Source organism: Aotus nancymaae, unplaced genomic scaffold (assembly GCF_030222135.1).
Source record: "Aotus nancymaae isolate 86718 unplaced genomic scaffold, 86718_ANA_hifiasm-v0.15.2.pri h1tg000028l, whole genome shotgun sequence".
NCBI lineage: Eukaryota > Metazoa > Chordata > Mammalia > Primates > Aotidae > Aotus > Aotus nancymaae.
Window position 1 is genome coordinate 35,953,914 of NW_026988441.1, and position 13,840 is coordinate 35,967,753.

The following is a 13,840-nucleotide window of genomic DNA, read 5'->3' on the forward strand; positions in this document are numbered from 1 at the left end:
AAAGATACATGGCCAGGCACGGTGGCTCACACCTGTAACCCCAGCACTGTGGCAGGCGAAGCCAGGGGGATCACTTGAGGCCAGGAGTTTGAGACCAGCCTGGCCAACATGGTGAAACCCCGTCTCTACTAAAAATACAAAAATTAGGCGGCCATGGTCAGGTGCGATGGCTCACGCCTGTAAGGGAGGCCAAGGTGGGTGGTCACCTGAGGTCAGGAGTTTGAGACCAGCCTGGCTAACATGGTATAACCTCGTCTCTACTAAAAATACAAAAGAATTAGCCAGGTACGGTGGTGGTTGCCTTTAATCCTAGCTACTCGGGAGGCTGAGGCAGGAGAATCACTTGAACCTGGGAGGCAGAGGTTGCAGTGAGCCAAAATCACGCCATTGCACTCCAGCCTGGGCAACAAGAGCGAAACTCTGTCTCAAAAAGAAAAAACTTAGGCAGGCATAGTGGTGCACGTGGAGTCCCAACTACTTGGGAGGCTGAAGCAGTAGAATCACTTGAACCCGGGAGGCGGAGGTTAAAGTGAGCTGAGATTGCGCCACTGCACTCCAGCCCGGGCAACTGAGTGAGATTCCATTTAAAAAAAAAAAAAAAAAGTACCTATTCATGAAAAGACTGATGCATGATCAGGTGTGGCCACTCACACCTGTAATCCCAGCCCTATGGGAGGCCAGGCAGGAGGGTCACTTGAGGTCAGGAGTTCGAGACCAGCCTGAGCAACATAGCGAGCCCTCATGTCTAACAACAACAACAAAATCCTAATAGCATGTTTAGCCTAAGACCCGGCACACATTACGTGCCTGATTAAGTCATTGTTTTTGCTTTTCATTTTCTACCCTGGGCTTCTCTTAAGACTCGGTCTCTCTTGTTTCTTGGAGGTCAGGTTGCCAAACTTTTCCAGGACTCGAGTCTGGGAAACACCATTAACATCCTCGTGACTCGCCTCATCCTGCTCACGGAGGACCAGGTGCGGGGGGCCCCCTCCCCTTCCCCTTCCCTTTCCCCTTCCCCTTCCCTTCCCCTTCCCCTTCACACCAGCACATTCTGCTGTCCTCTGGGTGGTGGGTGCCCATGCACTTCCCTCTGTCCATCCCAGCCCACTCTGGAGATCACCCACCACGCCGGGAAGTCCCTGGACAGCTTCTGCAAGTGGCAGAAATCCATCGTGAACCACAGTGGCCATGGCAATGCCATTCCGGAGAACGGTGTGGCTAACCATGACACAGCGGTGCTCATCACACGGTGAGGGGAGAGGAGAGGTCCGGGACTGGGCTGAGAAAACAGGTCCAGGAACCGTTAGAGTCCAAACAGAGATGACTTCTGCTGGGGGTTGGGAGGAGCAGGGGAGCCTGGGCCACCCCTGAGGGAGCCAGGGTTGGGGAGGGGCTGCTTGAGAATGGGTAAGGGAGGTTTGGGGCTGTTTGGGCACGAATGTGATCATTCGCTCCTTCTCCCACTCATTCATTCATTGATTCATTCATTCATTCATTCATTTGGTCAGTTAGTCACTCCCATACGCAGCTTCAGGTGAGAGGCAGATAGCGCTTCCCAGACAGAGCTCAACCCCCAGAGCTGGGCATGGTGGCATCAGCAGGGCTCAGAGAGACAGCCCAGACCCCTCATGCCCCCCTCTCCTTTCACAGCTATGACATCTGCATCTACAAGAACAAACCCTGTGGCACACTAGGTACCTGAGCCCCGTAGGTTTCAGGCATCTATGAAGGCTATGGGCTGGGGTGAGACCTGGCAGGTTGATGGGGCCAGCCAGCACTGTCCTGAGCCCCCAGCCCCATCCCCACATGCCCATCTTCCCAGGCCTGGCCCCCGTGGGCGGAATGTGTGAGCGCGAGAGAAGTTGCAGCGTCAATGAGGACATTGGCCTGGCCACGGCGTTCACCATTGCCCACGAGATTGGGCACACGTGAGGCCAGGGGACACAGGAGGGGGAGGACGGGAGGAGCTGGGCGGGTCCCTCGGTGCCCGGCAGAGCCGACACCCCTTTCCCCAGATTCGGCATGAACCATGACGGCGTGGGAAACAGCTGCGGGGCCCGTGGTCAGGACCCGGCCAAGCTCATGGCTGCTCACATTACCATGAAGACCAACCCATTCGTGTGGTCATCCTGCAGTCGTGACTACATCACCAGCTTTCTAGAGTGAGGATGCACCTGTGTGTCCCTCAGAGCGGGTCACATCACAGTGGGGCGGCGGGGGGGGACTTGGGGGATGATAGAAATCAGGGCTCCTCCCCGGGACCCCCATCCCACTGGGGCTCCTGAGCTCTTGACTTGCAGCCACCTAGCATGACAGTTGCTTTTCTCTTGAGGCAGCTCGGGCCTGGGTCTCTGCCTGAACAACCGGCCCCCAAGACAGGACTTTGTGTACCCGACAGTGGCGCCAGGCCAGGCCTACGATGCGGATGAGCAATGCCGCTTTCAGCATGGAGTCAAATCGCGTCAGTGTAAATACGGGGTAGAGAGAGCCTTCCTGCTTTCCTTCCTGGGAGGGGAGGGGGCTGCTGGGGGTGGGGGAGGGAACCCCACCAGGGCACCCACCTGGGAAGTGGGGGGGTGGGAGGGCTGGGAAGGGGGTTGAGGTGAACGCCCATGGGGATCTGGGAAGACAGAGGTGCGTGGAGTGTGCAGAATATCCCAAAGAATCAGACAGTGCTTGGGAACAAAAATGGGATCACCTGCTTCTCCGGACCCCTGATTTGAGGGCTAGGCTGCGGGGGCCACCTTCTGTCTGGCACATTAGACTCCCTGTGGGCTACGGCAGGATCAAAGTCTCAAGCCGTCGCTCGGGCAGTTTTTAACTAAACATCTAGTCCTGATGGAAATCATTTCCCTGGGGTGAGCCGTCTTCCCTACTTGGCAAAGAACTAGACAGAACCTTCCAGGGCCTCCCTGCCTTCACTCCCCACGTTGCCCACTGACTGGTTCACAAGCTCTCCTGACCCCAGTTCTTGGCTGGGGGAGCTTTGAGCCTCCTGACCTCTCCGCATTCTACTCCGAGATTTAGACTCCTAAAGCCCCATTTGTGCATAGAGAAGGGAGTTGGGCGTAGGAGGGTCTACTCCCAGCTCCCCCCCAGGAAGCTGAAAACCTACTGGCTTCCTGCTTCAGCCTCCAGGGTTCAGCCGGGGTCTGCTCCTCCTCTGCCCACCTGTCTCGATTCCCTAAATGCATCTCTCAGCTCCCCACAGTCTCACCCCTAGGGGCCCAGTCCCAGTTCTTCACACCCTCACAACTCAAAGGATCAGATGCAAATTGCCCTCCCTTCATTCCACTGCAAGACAGTGACAAAACCCTGGAACAATTTCTATTTCATTGACATTTCACCCTTGACCCGCCGCCCCCCACCCCCCGCCCCACACTAACTCAGCTAGAAACTACAGCACCCTCTAAGGAATTCCTAAAGAATTCCAACACTACCCCTGAACATCTGCTGCGACCCAGGTATCCTAACAATGATGGTGGTAGCTGACATTTACTGAGCTCTCACTATGTGCTAAGTATGTGCTGTGTGTCATCATCTAAACTCCTGACAATCGTATTATACCCCAAGTTACAGAGGAAGGGACTGAGCATAGCAGAGGGAGGTTGACTCGTCCCAGGCCACAATTCAAGACCATGGCAGAGCTGGGATTTAAATCCTGGTCTGTCATGACTCCAAATTTCACAAAGGGGCAGGGGAGGGGAGGAGCTGTCAAAATATCAAGCTTGGGCTGGCACTGGCTATATATTGAATTGAGCCTTTTAGTTTTGAAGGTACATCTTTCAGGCCCTCTCGGCAAAGGGGGATTTATTTACTACATTTATTTACTACATGTGAACTGGTTAATATTATAAAGGGTTCAGCCTAGCGCCTGGTCCATAGATAGTGGTGGTCATTGTTACCCCACCACAGCATTGGTGCAAGCCCTTTCATATCTACCCTGCCCATGCCTCACAGCCATTTATATAGGCAAGGCAGGCATTAGGCTGCTTATCTCGTAGATAAGTAAACTGAGGCCCAGAGATGTTGATGTTGCAAGTCAGTAGCAGGGTTGAGGTCTCTGCACAACTCAAATATACCACAGTGCCTCCTTGTGGAGAGGAGGCCAAAAGCAGGACTGAAATCAGTCTCTTTAAGAGGTGTCAGAAGTGGGATTGCTACTGGACTGATATTATATTTTTAGACATGGCCAGGATGACACAGGCTGTTTTTAGATAAGTTTTTTCCAGAGAACTGTCCTCTATAAGGCAGAAGGCAGAGACTCTAGAGGACCTTTGAGGGAGAATGTGTTTGAGGACAACTCTTCTAACTTCTCACGTATGTACAGGTATCTCTCAGGGGCTGACCTAGGAAGGGTCCTTTGCAGTGGACATTGATTGATCCAGTCCCACACCTAGAAAGCTTACAAGAATTGGGTTCAAAGAGGGAAATTACACTTGATTATTACAGACGGATGACCTACTTCTTAGAGGAAAGACCCTGGGAGGTTGCTTAGCATGTAAGCCAAGACAGTCAGATATTTTGCTTCACCTGAACACAGTGGGGCTCCTCCAGGGACATTAATCTGAACTTTAAGGGTCAGAGTAGTCCCTGGGATTGGCCCAGCCTATGCAGGATTCAGATGGGAAGAGGGTGGGGCTGATTTTTCACCTAGAGAAAGAGAAGACTGTCCCACACAGACCCAACTTGGCATTGTCCCCTCCCAGACTCCCACTTCTCCCCGCAGTTTGAAAGTGTTGGGGGGTTTCTCCAGTTTAGATAGGGGAAACAAAGAGAACCAACAGCTGGAAAAAAACTAGAGATGAGGCCTTTGGCCTACTCACCATCCAGGCCCGATTTCTCAGAACCACCACTTTCCTCTAAGCTACTTTGCCCATCCAAAAAACCCCAAATCCTTCCTGTTCATCCCTCAGCAGGTCCCAAGTTTCCTTTCAGAAACTCAGAAGGCACCAGGATCTGAATTGCAAAGTCAATTAGAGCACAGACTCTGAATTAAAGATCTGGGTTAAACTCCAGGCTACTCCCTTAGTAGCTGTGTGACCTCTAGCACGTGACCTTACCTGTCTGAATCTTGGTTTTCTCCCAGTAAAATGGGGTAGTACTGCCTAATGGGTACATGGCATGCATAAGGTGTTCCATAAATGCAGCTTTTTGGCAGAGGATAAGTCACAGGCCATGCCCCGCAAGGGGATGCACGAAGACCTACTGCGAGCCAGGAAGGGAGCACGCAGCTCTCTGCTCCAGGCCGGCTGTGAGCAGGACATCTGGGTCTTCCCAAGCCGGTCAGGCTGCCCCAGGGAGGAAGGGAGGGGGGCGAGCCTGAGCGGACGCCTCGGCCCGCAGGAGGTCTGCAGCGAGTTGTGGTGTCTGAGCAAGAGCAACCGGTGCATCACCAACAGCATCCCAGCCGCCGAGGGCACGCTGTGCCAAACGCACACCATCGATAAGGGGGTGAGCGCCAGACAAGGCACCCCGCTGAGCCACGTCCCCTGATCCACCTCTCGCGTTGGCCACGCCCACCAACCTGTGTCCTTCGGCCCATTGTTTACTCCCTCCAGCATTAGCCACACCTGCCATCTATTCTCCACCCCCTACCTGTGACCACGCCCACCATCTATGCTCCCCTTGGCTCTGGCCACGCCTACTGTTCCACTTCCTCTCGCATTGGCCACGCCCGCCGTGTACACCTCCCCTCGGCTCTGGCCACGCCTACCGTTTGCTCCCGCCCGTCTTGGCCACACCCGTCCCCTGTGCTGTCCTCGGCTCTGGCCACGCCTACTGTCTGTAGGCCCCGCCCCTGGTCTGAAGCCACGTCCCACCTCGTCTCCACACTTATCCTGGTCCTGTCTACACCTCTCCCCTCCCGGTTCTGCACCCTACGCTCAGGCCACGCCTCTCGCTTATACCGTGTCTGTCTCCCAGACCACTCTCCTACCTAACCTGGCCCTGTCCCCATCACCCCGCCTCTGCCCATCCTCTTTCCGTCCCATCCTGGAGGGGCTGAAAGCTCTCTGGCTGGGGCTTGGATCGGGGAACGGTGCACGCGGCCGGCGAGTGTCCTCGGGCTGGACTCACTCCTCCCTGTCTCCCCCGACCCAGTGGTGCTACAAGCGGGTTTGTGTCCCCTTCGGGTCGCGACCCGAGGGCGTGGACGGAGCCTGGGGACCATGGACTCCGTGGGGCGACTGCAGCCGAACCTGCGGCGGCGGCGTGTCCTCTTCTAGTCGTCACTGCGACAGCCCCAGGTCAGCCCTGGGGACCCCCACCCGGGAGGGCTGCGCGACCCCCGCCCCCATCTCCCCTTGCCTCATCTCTCTCCTGTCCCACTTCCCCTTCCAGACCAACCATCGGGGGCAAATACTGTCTGGGTGAGAGAAGGCGGCACCGCTCCTGCAACACGGATGTGAGTTATCCCAAATCCCTTGGGGGCGGAGGAGGAAGCATTAAAAAGAGCTATCAGAGACCAGGCGTGGTGTCTCATGCCTGTAATCCCAGCACTTTGGGAGGCTGAGGCAGGCGGGTCACCTGAAGTCAGGAGTTCAAGACCAGCCTGGCCAACATGGTGAAACTCCATATCTACTAAAAATACAAAAATTAGCCGGGCATTGTGGCAGTTACCTGTAACACAGCTACTCAGGGAGGCTAAGGCAGGAGAATCACTTGATCCCGGGAATCGGAGGTTGCAGTGAGCCGAGATCACACCACTTCACCCCAGCCTGGGTGACAGAGCCAAACTCCATCTCAAAAAGAGAGAGAGAGAGAGAGATCAGAGTGCTTCAAATTCCATCTCAAAAAGAAAGAGAGAGTACACCAATTAAAACAATTAAGTGTGGGGAAAAAAGAGAGAGAGAGAGAGCCAGGCGCGGTGGCTCACGCCTGTAATCCCAACACTTTGGGAGGCCGAGGCGGGTGGATCACGAGGTCAAGAGATCGAGACCATCCTGGTCAACAAGGTGAAACCCCGTCTCTACTAAAAATACAAAAATTAGCTGGGCATGGTGGCACGCGCCTGTAGTCCCAGCTACTCAGGAGGCTGAGGCAGGAGAATTGCTTGAACCCAGGAGGCGGAGGTTGCAGTGAGCCAAGATCGCGCCATTGCACTCCAGCCTGGGTAACAACAGCGAAACTCCATCTCAAAAAAAAAAAAAAAAAAAAGAGAGAGAGAGATCAGAGTGCTTCATCCGGGTGCCTGCCACCTCCTAAGGAACCTGCAGCCTCCTCTCCCCGACCCCCACCACCTTCTCCTCCTGAACCTCTCTTCCTCAATGACCTGGCTCCTTCCAGCTCTCTCTCTTCCTCCTACTTTCAGACTCAGGAGACGAGCCCGCACCTTGAAATCATTGCTTGGCCCTCACAACCCCCTACCATCCAGTCTGTCCCCTCCGCTTACAGCTCAACTTCCCCCAAAGAGTCCCACCCCTGCCCTCTGTCATCCCACAAAGCTGTAGCTGAAGCTGCCTCTCACCAAACCTAGTGGCAGGTGTCTATCCTCTGCTTGTGCCCTCAGCTGACCTGGGACCACCAGTGAGGTTTCCTGGGGAGGGGGGGGTTGTTTCAGAGGGCAGTGAGAGCTTTGGATTTTTCAGCCCCACCATCTGGGGTACCCAGGTTTTCAGGGAATCCACGTTAGCACCTTCTATAAACCCTGATCCTTTCTAGACCTCCTCTCCCAAGAATGACTCCATATGGCCAGATGGGGTGGCTCATGCCTGTAATCACAGCACTTTGGGAGGCTGAGACAGGTGGATCACTTGAGGTCAGGAGTTCAAGACTAGCCTGGCGAACATGGTGAAACACCATCTGTACTGAAAATATAAAAATTAGCTGGGCATGGTGGTGAGCACCTGTAATCCCAGCTACTTGGGAGGCTGAGGCAGGAGAATTGCTTGAACCTGGGAGATGGAGGTTGCAATAAGCTGAGATGGCACCACTGCACTCCAGTGAGTGAGATTCTGTCTCAGAAAAAAAAAAAAAAAAAAAGCCTCCAGAGTCTGGAACCAGAAACCCAGGTGTTCCTGCCCAGCTCACCTCCAAACCCCAAATAAGGGATCTATCCAGTCCCATCCCAGATGCATCTCCATGCCCAGCCCAGGCCACCTTCCAGGTCTAGTCTCACCCAGACCATCACAGCCTCCTCCCTAGCCTCCCTACCTCCAGCCCCCCTCCTCCAGCCCATCCTTCTCTGAGAACCCCTTTTCTGCTCTGACTCCAAGCCCCCAAACCTGGCCTCCCTCCATCTCTCCTCTCCTGCCCCCAGGACTGTCCCCCTGGCTCCCAAGACTTCAGAGAAATGCAGTGTTCTGAATTTGACAGCATCCCTTTTCGTGGGAAATTCTACACGTGGAAAACGTACCGGGGAGGTGAGTGGGGGTTTCTGAAGGTCATGGGGCCATGAAGGGCAGCCGTGGGAGTGTCTGGCAGCAGGTGAATGAATGCAACCTCCCAGGGTCTGCCTGAGCCCTGTCCCCACACAGGGAGCCAGAGTACCCGGGATAGAGTACCATGGGGCCTCGACTGGACGCTGTGAGCCCCCAGTCCCTCTGCCCAAGCTGCCCATCCTCTTGGGTCTGGGGTCTGTCCCTCTTGCCTCACTCCCCCAAGGAGTGAGCAGGGAGTCCCGGGGTGGCCTGGCCCATGGTGTGACGGGGCTGTGCCCCCCAGGGGGCGTGAAGGCCTGCTCGCTCACATGCCTAGCGGAAGGCTTCAACTTCTACACGGAGAGGGCGGCAGCCGTGGTGGACGGGACACCCTGCCGTCCAGACACGGTGGACATTTGCGTCAGCGGCGAATGCAAGGTGCAGGGGACACCCAGGGAGTGGGAGAGGAGATGGGGAGCAGGGGTGGGTTGTGAGGGTCGCCTCGCTGACACCCTCTCCACGCAGCATGTGGGTTGTGACCGAGTCCTGGGCTCTGACCTGCGGGAGGACAAGTGCCGAGTGTGTGGCGGTGACGGCAGTGCCTGCGAGACCATCGAGGGAGTCTTCGGCCCAGCTTCACCTGGGGCCGGTGAGAGCCTCCAGCTTCCCTCCCACGCTCCCTCCTTGGGCCAGCTGGCTGGAGGCGGAGCTGATCCCACAGAAGTAGCTGAGATCACTAACTGCTCACACCCCAGGGGCCCCCTCCCGTGGAGTGTCAGGAATCCCCAAAAGTCCTGGGCGCCCAGCCAGGCAAAGTGGCTCAAGCCTATAATCCCATCGTTTTGGGAGGCCGAGGCAGGAGGATCGCTTGAGGCCAGGAGTTTGAGACCAGCCTGGCCAACATGGTAAAACCCCGTTTCTACTAAAAATACAAAAATTAGCCAGGCATGGTGGCGCACACCTGTAGTCCCAGGTACTCAGGAGGCTGAGGCACGAGAATGGCTTGAACCCGGGAGGCGGAGGTTGCAGTGAGCCGAGACACGCCACCGCACTCCAGCCTGGGCGACAGAGCAAGACTCTATCTCAAAAAAAAAAGTATCTTGCAGGGCGTAGTGGCTCATGCCCGTAATCCCAGCACTTTGGGAGGCTAAGGTGGGCTGATCACAAGGTTAGGAGATCAAGACCATCCTGGCTAACACAGTGAAATCCCGTCTCTACTAAAAATACAAAAAAATTAGCTGGGCATGGTGGCACACACCTGTAATCCCAGCTACTCGGGAGGCTGAGGCAGGAGAATCGCTTGATTCTCCTACTGGGAGGCAGAGGTTGCAGTGAGTCAAGATCAAGCCATTGAATTACAGCCTGGGCAACAGAGCTAGATTCCATCTCAAAAAAAAAGAGTGTCTCAGGAGATGGGAGCCTGAATCTCTCTCCTCTGCCTCCTGGAGGAGCTCATGCCAGGTCTGGATGGAAGGGAGCATCACTTTCCATCCTCTGTGAGCCACAGAAGCTGGGGGAATGTTCTGTGCTAGCAGGGAAAGGCGGGAGGGGGTATTCAGAGAATGCAGAAAGCATCTTCTCCAGCTTGGGCTTTGGGCAAGTGAGAGAGAGCCCAGGAAGTGGGCAAGAGGGGAGGAGGCTCAGGACATACCTGGAAGGCTGAGGAAGCTGTAGGCACTGTCAGAGGGAGGGAGTGTGACCAGGTGAGGCAGGAGTAGGTTGCAAGCTGTGGGTTTCATTCCCAAGTAGGATCCCACTGGGGTTTTATAATAAGGAGCCTGGCAGCTGGCATCAAAACTAAGACAAGCACAGTGGCTCACGCCTGTAATCCCAGTGCTTTGAGAGGCTGAAGTGGGAGGATCCCTTGAGCCTAGAAGTTTGAGACCAGCCTGGGAAACATAGGGAGACCCCGACTCGACAAAAAAAAAATTTTTTTGAGACAGAGTCTTGCTCTGTCACCCAGGCTGCAGTGCGGTGGCTTGATCTTACCTCACTGCAACCTCTGCTTCCCGGGTTCAAGAAATTCTCCTGCCTTAGCCTCCCAAGTAGCTGGGACTACAGGTGTGTGCCACCACGCCTGGCTAATTTTTGTATTTTTTTTAGTAGAGACGGGGTTTCACCATATTGGCTAGGCTGGTCTGGAACTCCTGACTTCAAAGGATCTGCCTGCCTAGGTCTCCCGAAGTGCTGGGATGACAGGTGTGAGCCACCATACCTTGCCAAACTCTACAAAATTCTGTTAATTAGGTGGGTGTGGTGGTGCCCACCTGTAGTTCCAGCTGCTCAGAAAGCTGAGGCAGGAGGATCCCTTGAGCCCAGGCGGTCGAGGCTGCAGTAAGCTACGATTCTACCACTGCACTCCAGCCTGGGTGACAGATTGAGATCCTGTCTCAAAAAAAAAAAAAACCACCTAGTCATGGGGAAAGTGGAGCCTATGGGACCCGACACACTGGAGACACTGTGGGGGTCCTGCCAGATAAACCAGGATTCCTGGGGGCACAGGTGAACAGGGGTAGAGTTTGCGAGCGCTCAGAACCATCCAGGTAGTCAGTGGCAGAGTCTGCTGCACACCCAGCTCTGCTAAAACTCCACCTTGTCCGTCTACATAGATCGGAGTCCCCGTGGTGCCTCTTCCCCTCTGCCCAGGCAAGTCTCCAGGCTTGCTGGGGGGATGGGAAGGTAGATTCCACTATATTAGTGGATAGAGAGGCAGCAAAATTGGGGTTCAAATCCCAGCCCAGGCCAGGCACGGTGGCTCACACCTGTAGTCCCAGCACTTAGGGAGGCTGAGGCAGGAGGATCACTTGAGCCTGGGAGTTAGAGACTAGGCTGGGCAACTTAAAAAGACCCCAGCTCTGCAAAAAAAAAAAGTTTTTTGGTTTTTTGTTTGTTTGTTTTTGAGGCAGAGTCTTGCTCTGTTGCCGGGCTAGAGCACAGTGGCACAATCTCAGCTCACTGCAACCTCCACCTCCCAAGTTCAAGCGGTTCTTCCGCCTCAGCCTCTCAAGTAGCTGGGACTACAGGTGCATGCCACCACACCCGGTTAATTTTTGTATTTTTAGTAAAGACAGGGTTTCACCATGTCGGCCGGGATGGTCTCGCTCTCTTGACCTCATGATCCACCCACCTCAGCCTCCCAAAGTGCTGGGATTACAGGCGTGAGCCACCACGCCCAGCCAAAAAGGTTTTTTTAGTTAGCCAGGTATGGTGGCTTACACCTGTAATCCCAGCTACTGGAGAGGCTGAGGCTGGAGAATCACTTGAGCCTAGGAGTCTGAGGCTACAGTGATCCGGGATGACTCCAGTGTGCTCCACCCTGGGCAACAGAGAGATCCTGTCTCCAAAAAAAAAAGAAAAAAAAAATCCCAACCCAGCTATTTCCTAGCTATAAAACCTGGTCAAGTTGCTTAGCTTCTCTGAGCCTCAGTTTTGTCATCCCTAAAATGGGGATAATGAAACATCAAGTTCACAAGGGTGGGGCAGAGATGAAGTTAGATGTACATTTAGTGCAGTCACGGTTAGCTGTTATCCTCATGGGCCAGGGGCGGGAGGTGGGCAGGCGCTGGGGACACACCAGGTGGGTGACATCTGAGCTCTGCTGTCCAGGGTACGAAGATGTCGTCTGGATTCCCAAAGGCTCCGTCCACATCTTCATCCAGGATCTGAACCTCTCTCTCAGTCACTTGGGTGAGCAGACCGTGGGAAGGGGATAAGGATTAGGGGTCAGTTGGGGAGGGAGAGGCTTCAGCATGACTAGAATTCAAGACCCTGCACTGTCCCCCAGCCCTGAAGGGAGACCAGGAGTCCCTGCTGCTGGAGGGGCTGCCCGGGAGCCCCCAACCCCATCGCCTGCCTCTGGCTGGGACCACCTTTCAGCTGCGACAGGGGCCAGACCAAGTCCAGAGCCTGGAAGCCCTGGGACCCATCAATGAGTCTCTCATCGTTATGGTAACAGAGGGGGGTGGTGGAAGAGGGGAGCAAGGTGCATCCTTTGGAATTAGAGACTCCACACGACCCATCCGTTGGCTGCCGCCCCCTTCCTCCAGGTGCTGGCCCGGACCGAGCTGCCTGTCCTCCGCTACCGTTTCAATGCCCCCATCGCCCGTGACTCACTGCCCCCCTACTCCTGGCACTATGCGCCCTGGACCAAGTGCTCAGCACAGTGTGCAGGCGGTGAGGCCGGGGGTGGGGGCAAGCACAAGATACCTGGGCCGAGGTTCTCTGGGCTGGGAGGGGCTGAGCAGGCCTCTCACCCTCCCCCAGGTAGTCAGGTGCAGGCGGTAGAGTGCCGCAACCAGCTGGACAGCTCGGCAGTCGCCCCCCACTACTGCAGCGCCCACAGCAAGCTGCCCAAGAGACAGCGCGCCTGCAACACGGAGCCTTGCCCACCAGAGTGAGTGCCGCCAGAGGGCAGTGTTGCTCAGGGTGGGAGGAGAGCGCTCCCTGGAGTCAGGAACGAATGCTCCAGCCGGGCGCGGTGGCTCACGCCTGTAATCCTAGCACTTTGGGAGGCCAAGGCAGGCGGATCACGAGGTCAGGAAATCAAAACCATCCTGGCTAACACGGTGAAACCCATCTCTACTAAAAATGCAAAAAAATTAGCCCGGCGTGGTGTGCACCCGTAACCCCAGCTACTCGGGAGGCTGAAGCAGGCGAATCGCTTGAACCCGGGAGGCGGAGGTTCCAGTGAGCCGAGATCGCGCCACTGCACTCCAGCCTGGGTGACAGAGCGAGATTCTGTCTCAAAAAAAAGAGCGAGTGCTCCGGGAGCTGGGAGGCAGGTTAGTGCAGGGTCAGGGTGACAGTGGGCCGAGTGCTGCAGTTATGGTTTATAGGATTTATGGGGGAGTTCAATAGTGCCCCCAAGGTGGCGGACAAGGTTGCATGGCCCAGGAGTCGGAATGATGGTGCTGCCTGGTCACGTGCAAGGTCCAAAGATGTATTTGTCCTTAGGGTAATGCACCTCTCTGCCTCCAGTCTGGGTGCAGGCTAATGATGCCCCAAGTGTGAAATGTGGAGGTGCCTGGTGCCAGTTTCCCTACAAGGCTGAGGCGTTGGAAGGATGGGGGGTGGGCCATAGTACCCCCCGCTCTCCTGTTGGGACCCCACCACCACCACCCTGCATACTTGCTCAGACCCCTGCATCTCCTACAGCTGGGTTCTAGGGAACTGGTCGCGCTGCAGCCGCAGTTGCGATGCGGGCGTGCGCAGCCGCTCGGTTGTGTGCCAGCGCCGCGTCTCGGCCGCAGAGGAGAAGGCGCTGGACGACAGCGCATGCCCGCAGCCGCGCCCACCTGTGCTGGAGGCCTGCCATGGCCCCACTTGCCCTCCGGAGTGGGCGGCCCTCGACTGGTCTGAGGTCAGCCGCCCCCTTCCTTCACGACCACTTCCTGTGCAGAGAGGGGCGGGGACTGGGACGCCCACGTGGGGTGCGCACGGAGGCGCCTCTGCGCCGTCTCCAGGTTAGCGGTCCCCTCTTC

General features: G+C 56.0%; 1 protein-coding gene across 1 annotated transcript in view; it reads left to right on the forward strand.

The window, feature by feature from the left end:
* Nucleotides 1-13,840, forward strand: part of ADAMTS10 (ADAM metallopeptidase with thrombospondin type 1 motif 10) — a 30,279-nt gene that overhangs the window by 11,790 nt on the left and 4,649 nt on the right. Inside the window, exons 5-21 of the mRNA XM_064381938.1 lie at nt 891-974; nt 1,104-1,249; nt 1,651-1,694; nt 1,823-1,928; nt 2,016-2,162; nt 2,337-2,478; nt 5,347-5,454; nt 6,103-6,248; nt 6,343-6,406; nt 8,261-8,363; nt 8,665-8,798; nt 8,886-9,009; nt 11,967-12,047; nt 12,145-12,308; nt 12,407-12,533; nt 12,624-12,753; nt 13,515-13,719. Coding sequence (XP_064238008.1) covers nt 891-974; nt 1,104-1,249; nt 1,651-1,694; nt 1,823-1,928; nt 2,016-2,162; nt 2,337-2,478; nt 5,347-5,454; nt 6,103-6,248; nt 6,343-6,406; nt 8,261-8,363; nt 8,665-8,798; nt 8,886-9,009; nt 11,967-12,047; nt 12,145-12,308; nt 12,407-12,533; nt 12,624-12,753; nt 13,515-13,719 — 2,055 coding nt within the window. The remainder of the gene's footprint in view (nt 1-890; nt 975-1,103; nt 1,250-1,650; nt 1,695-1,822; nt 1,929-2,015; nt 2,163-2,336; nt 2,479-5,346; nt 5,455-6,102; nt 6,249-6,342; nt 6,407-8,260; nt 8,364-8,664; nt 8,799-8,885; nt 9,010-11,966; nt 12,048-12,144; nt 12,309-12,406; nt 12,534-12,623; nt 12,754-13,514; nt 13,720-13,840) is intronic.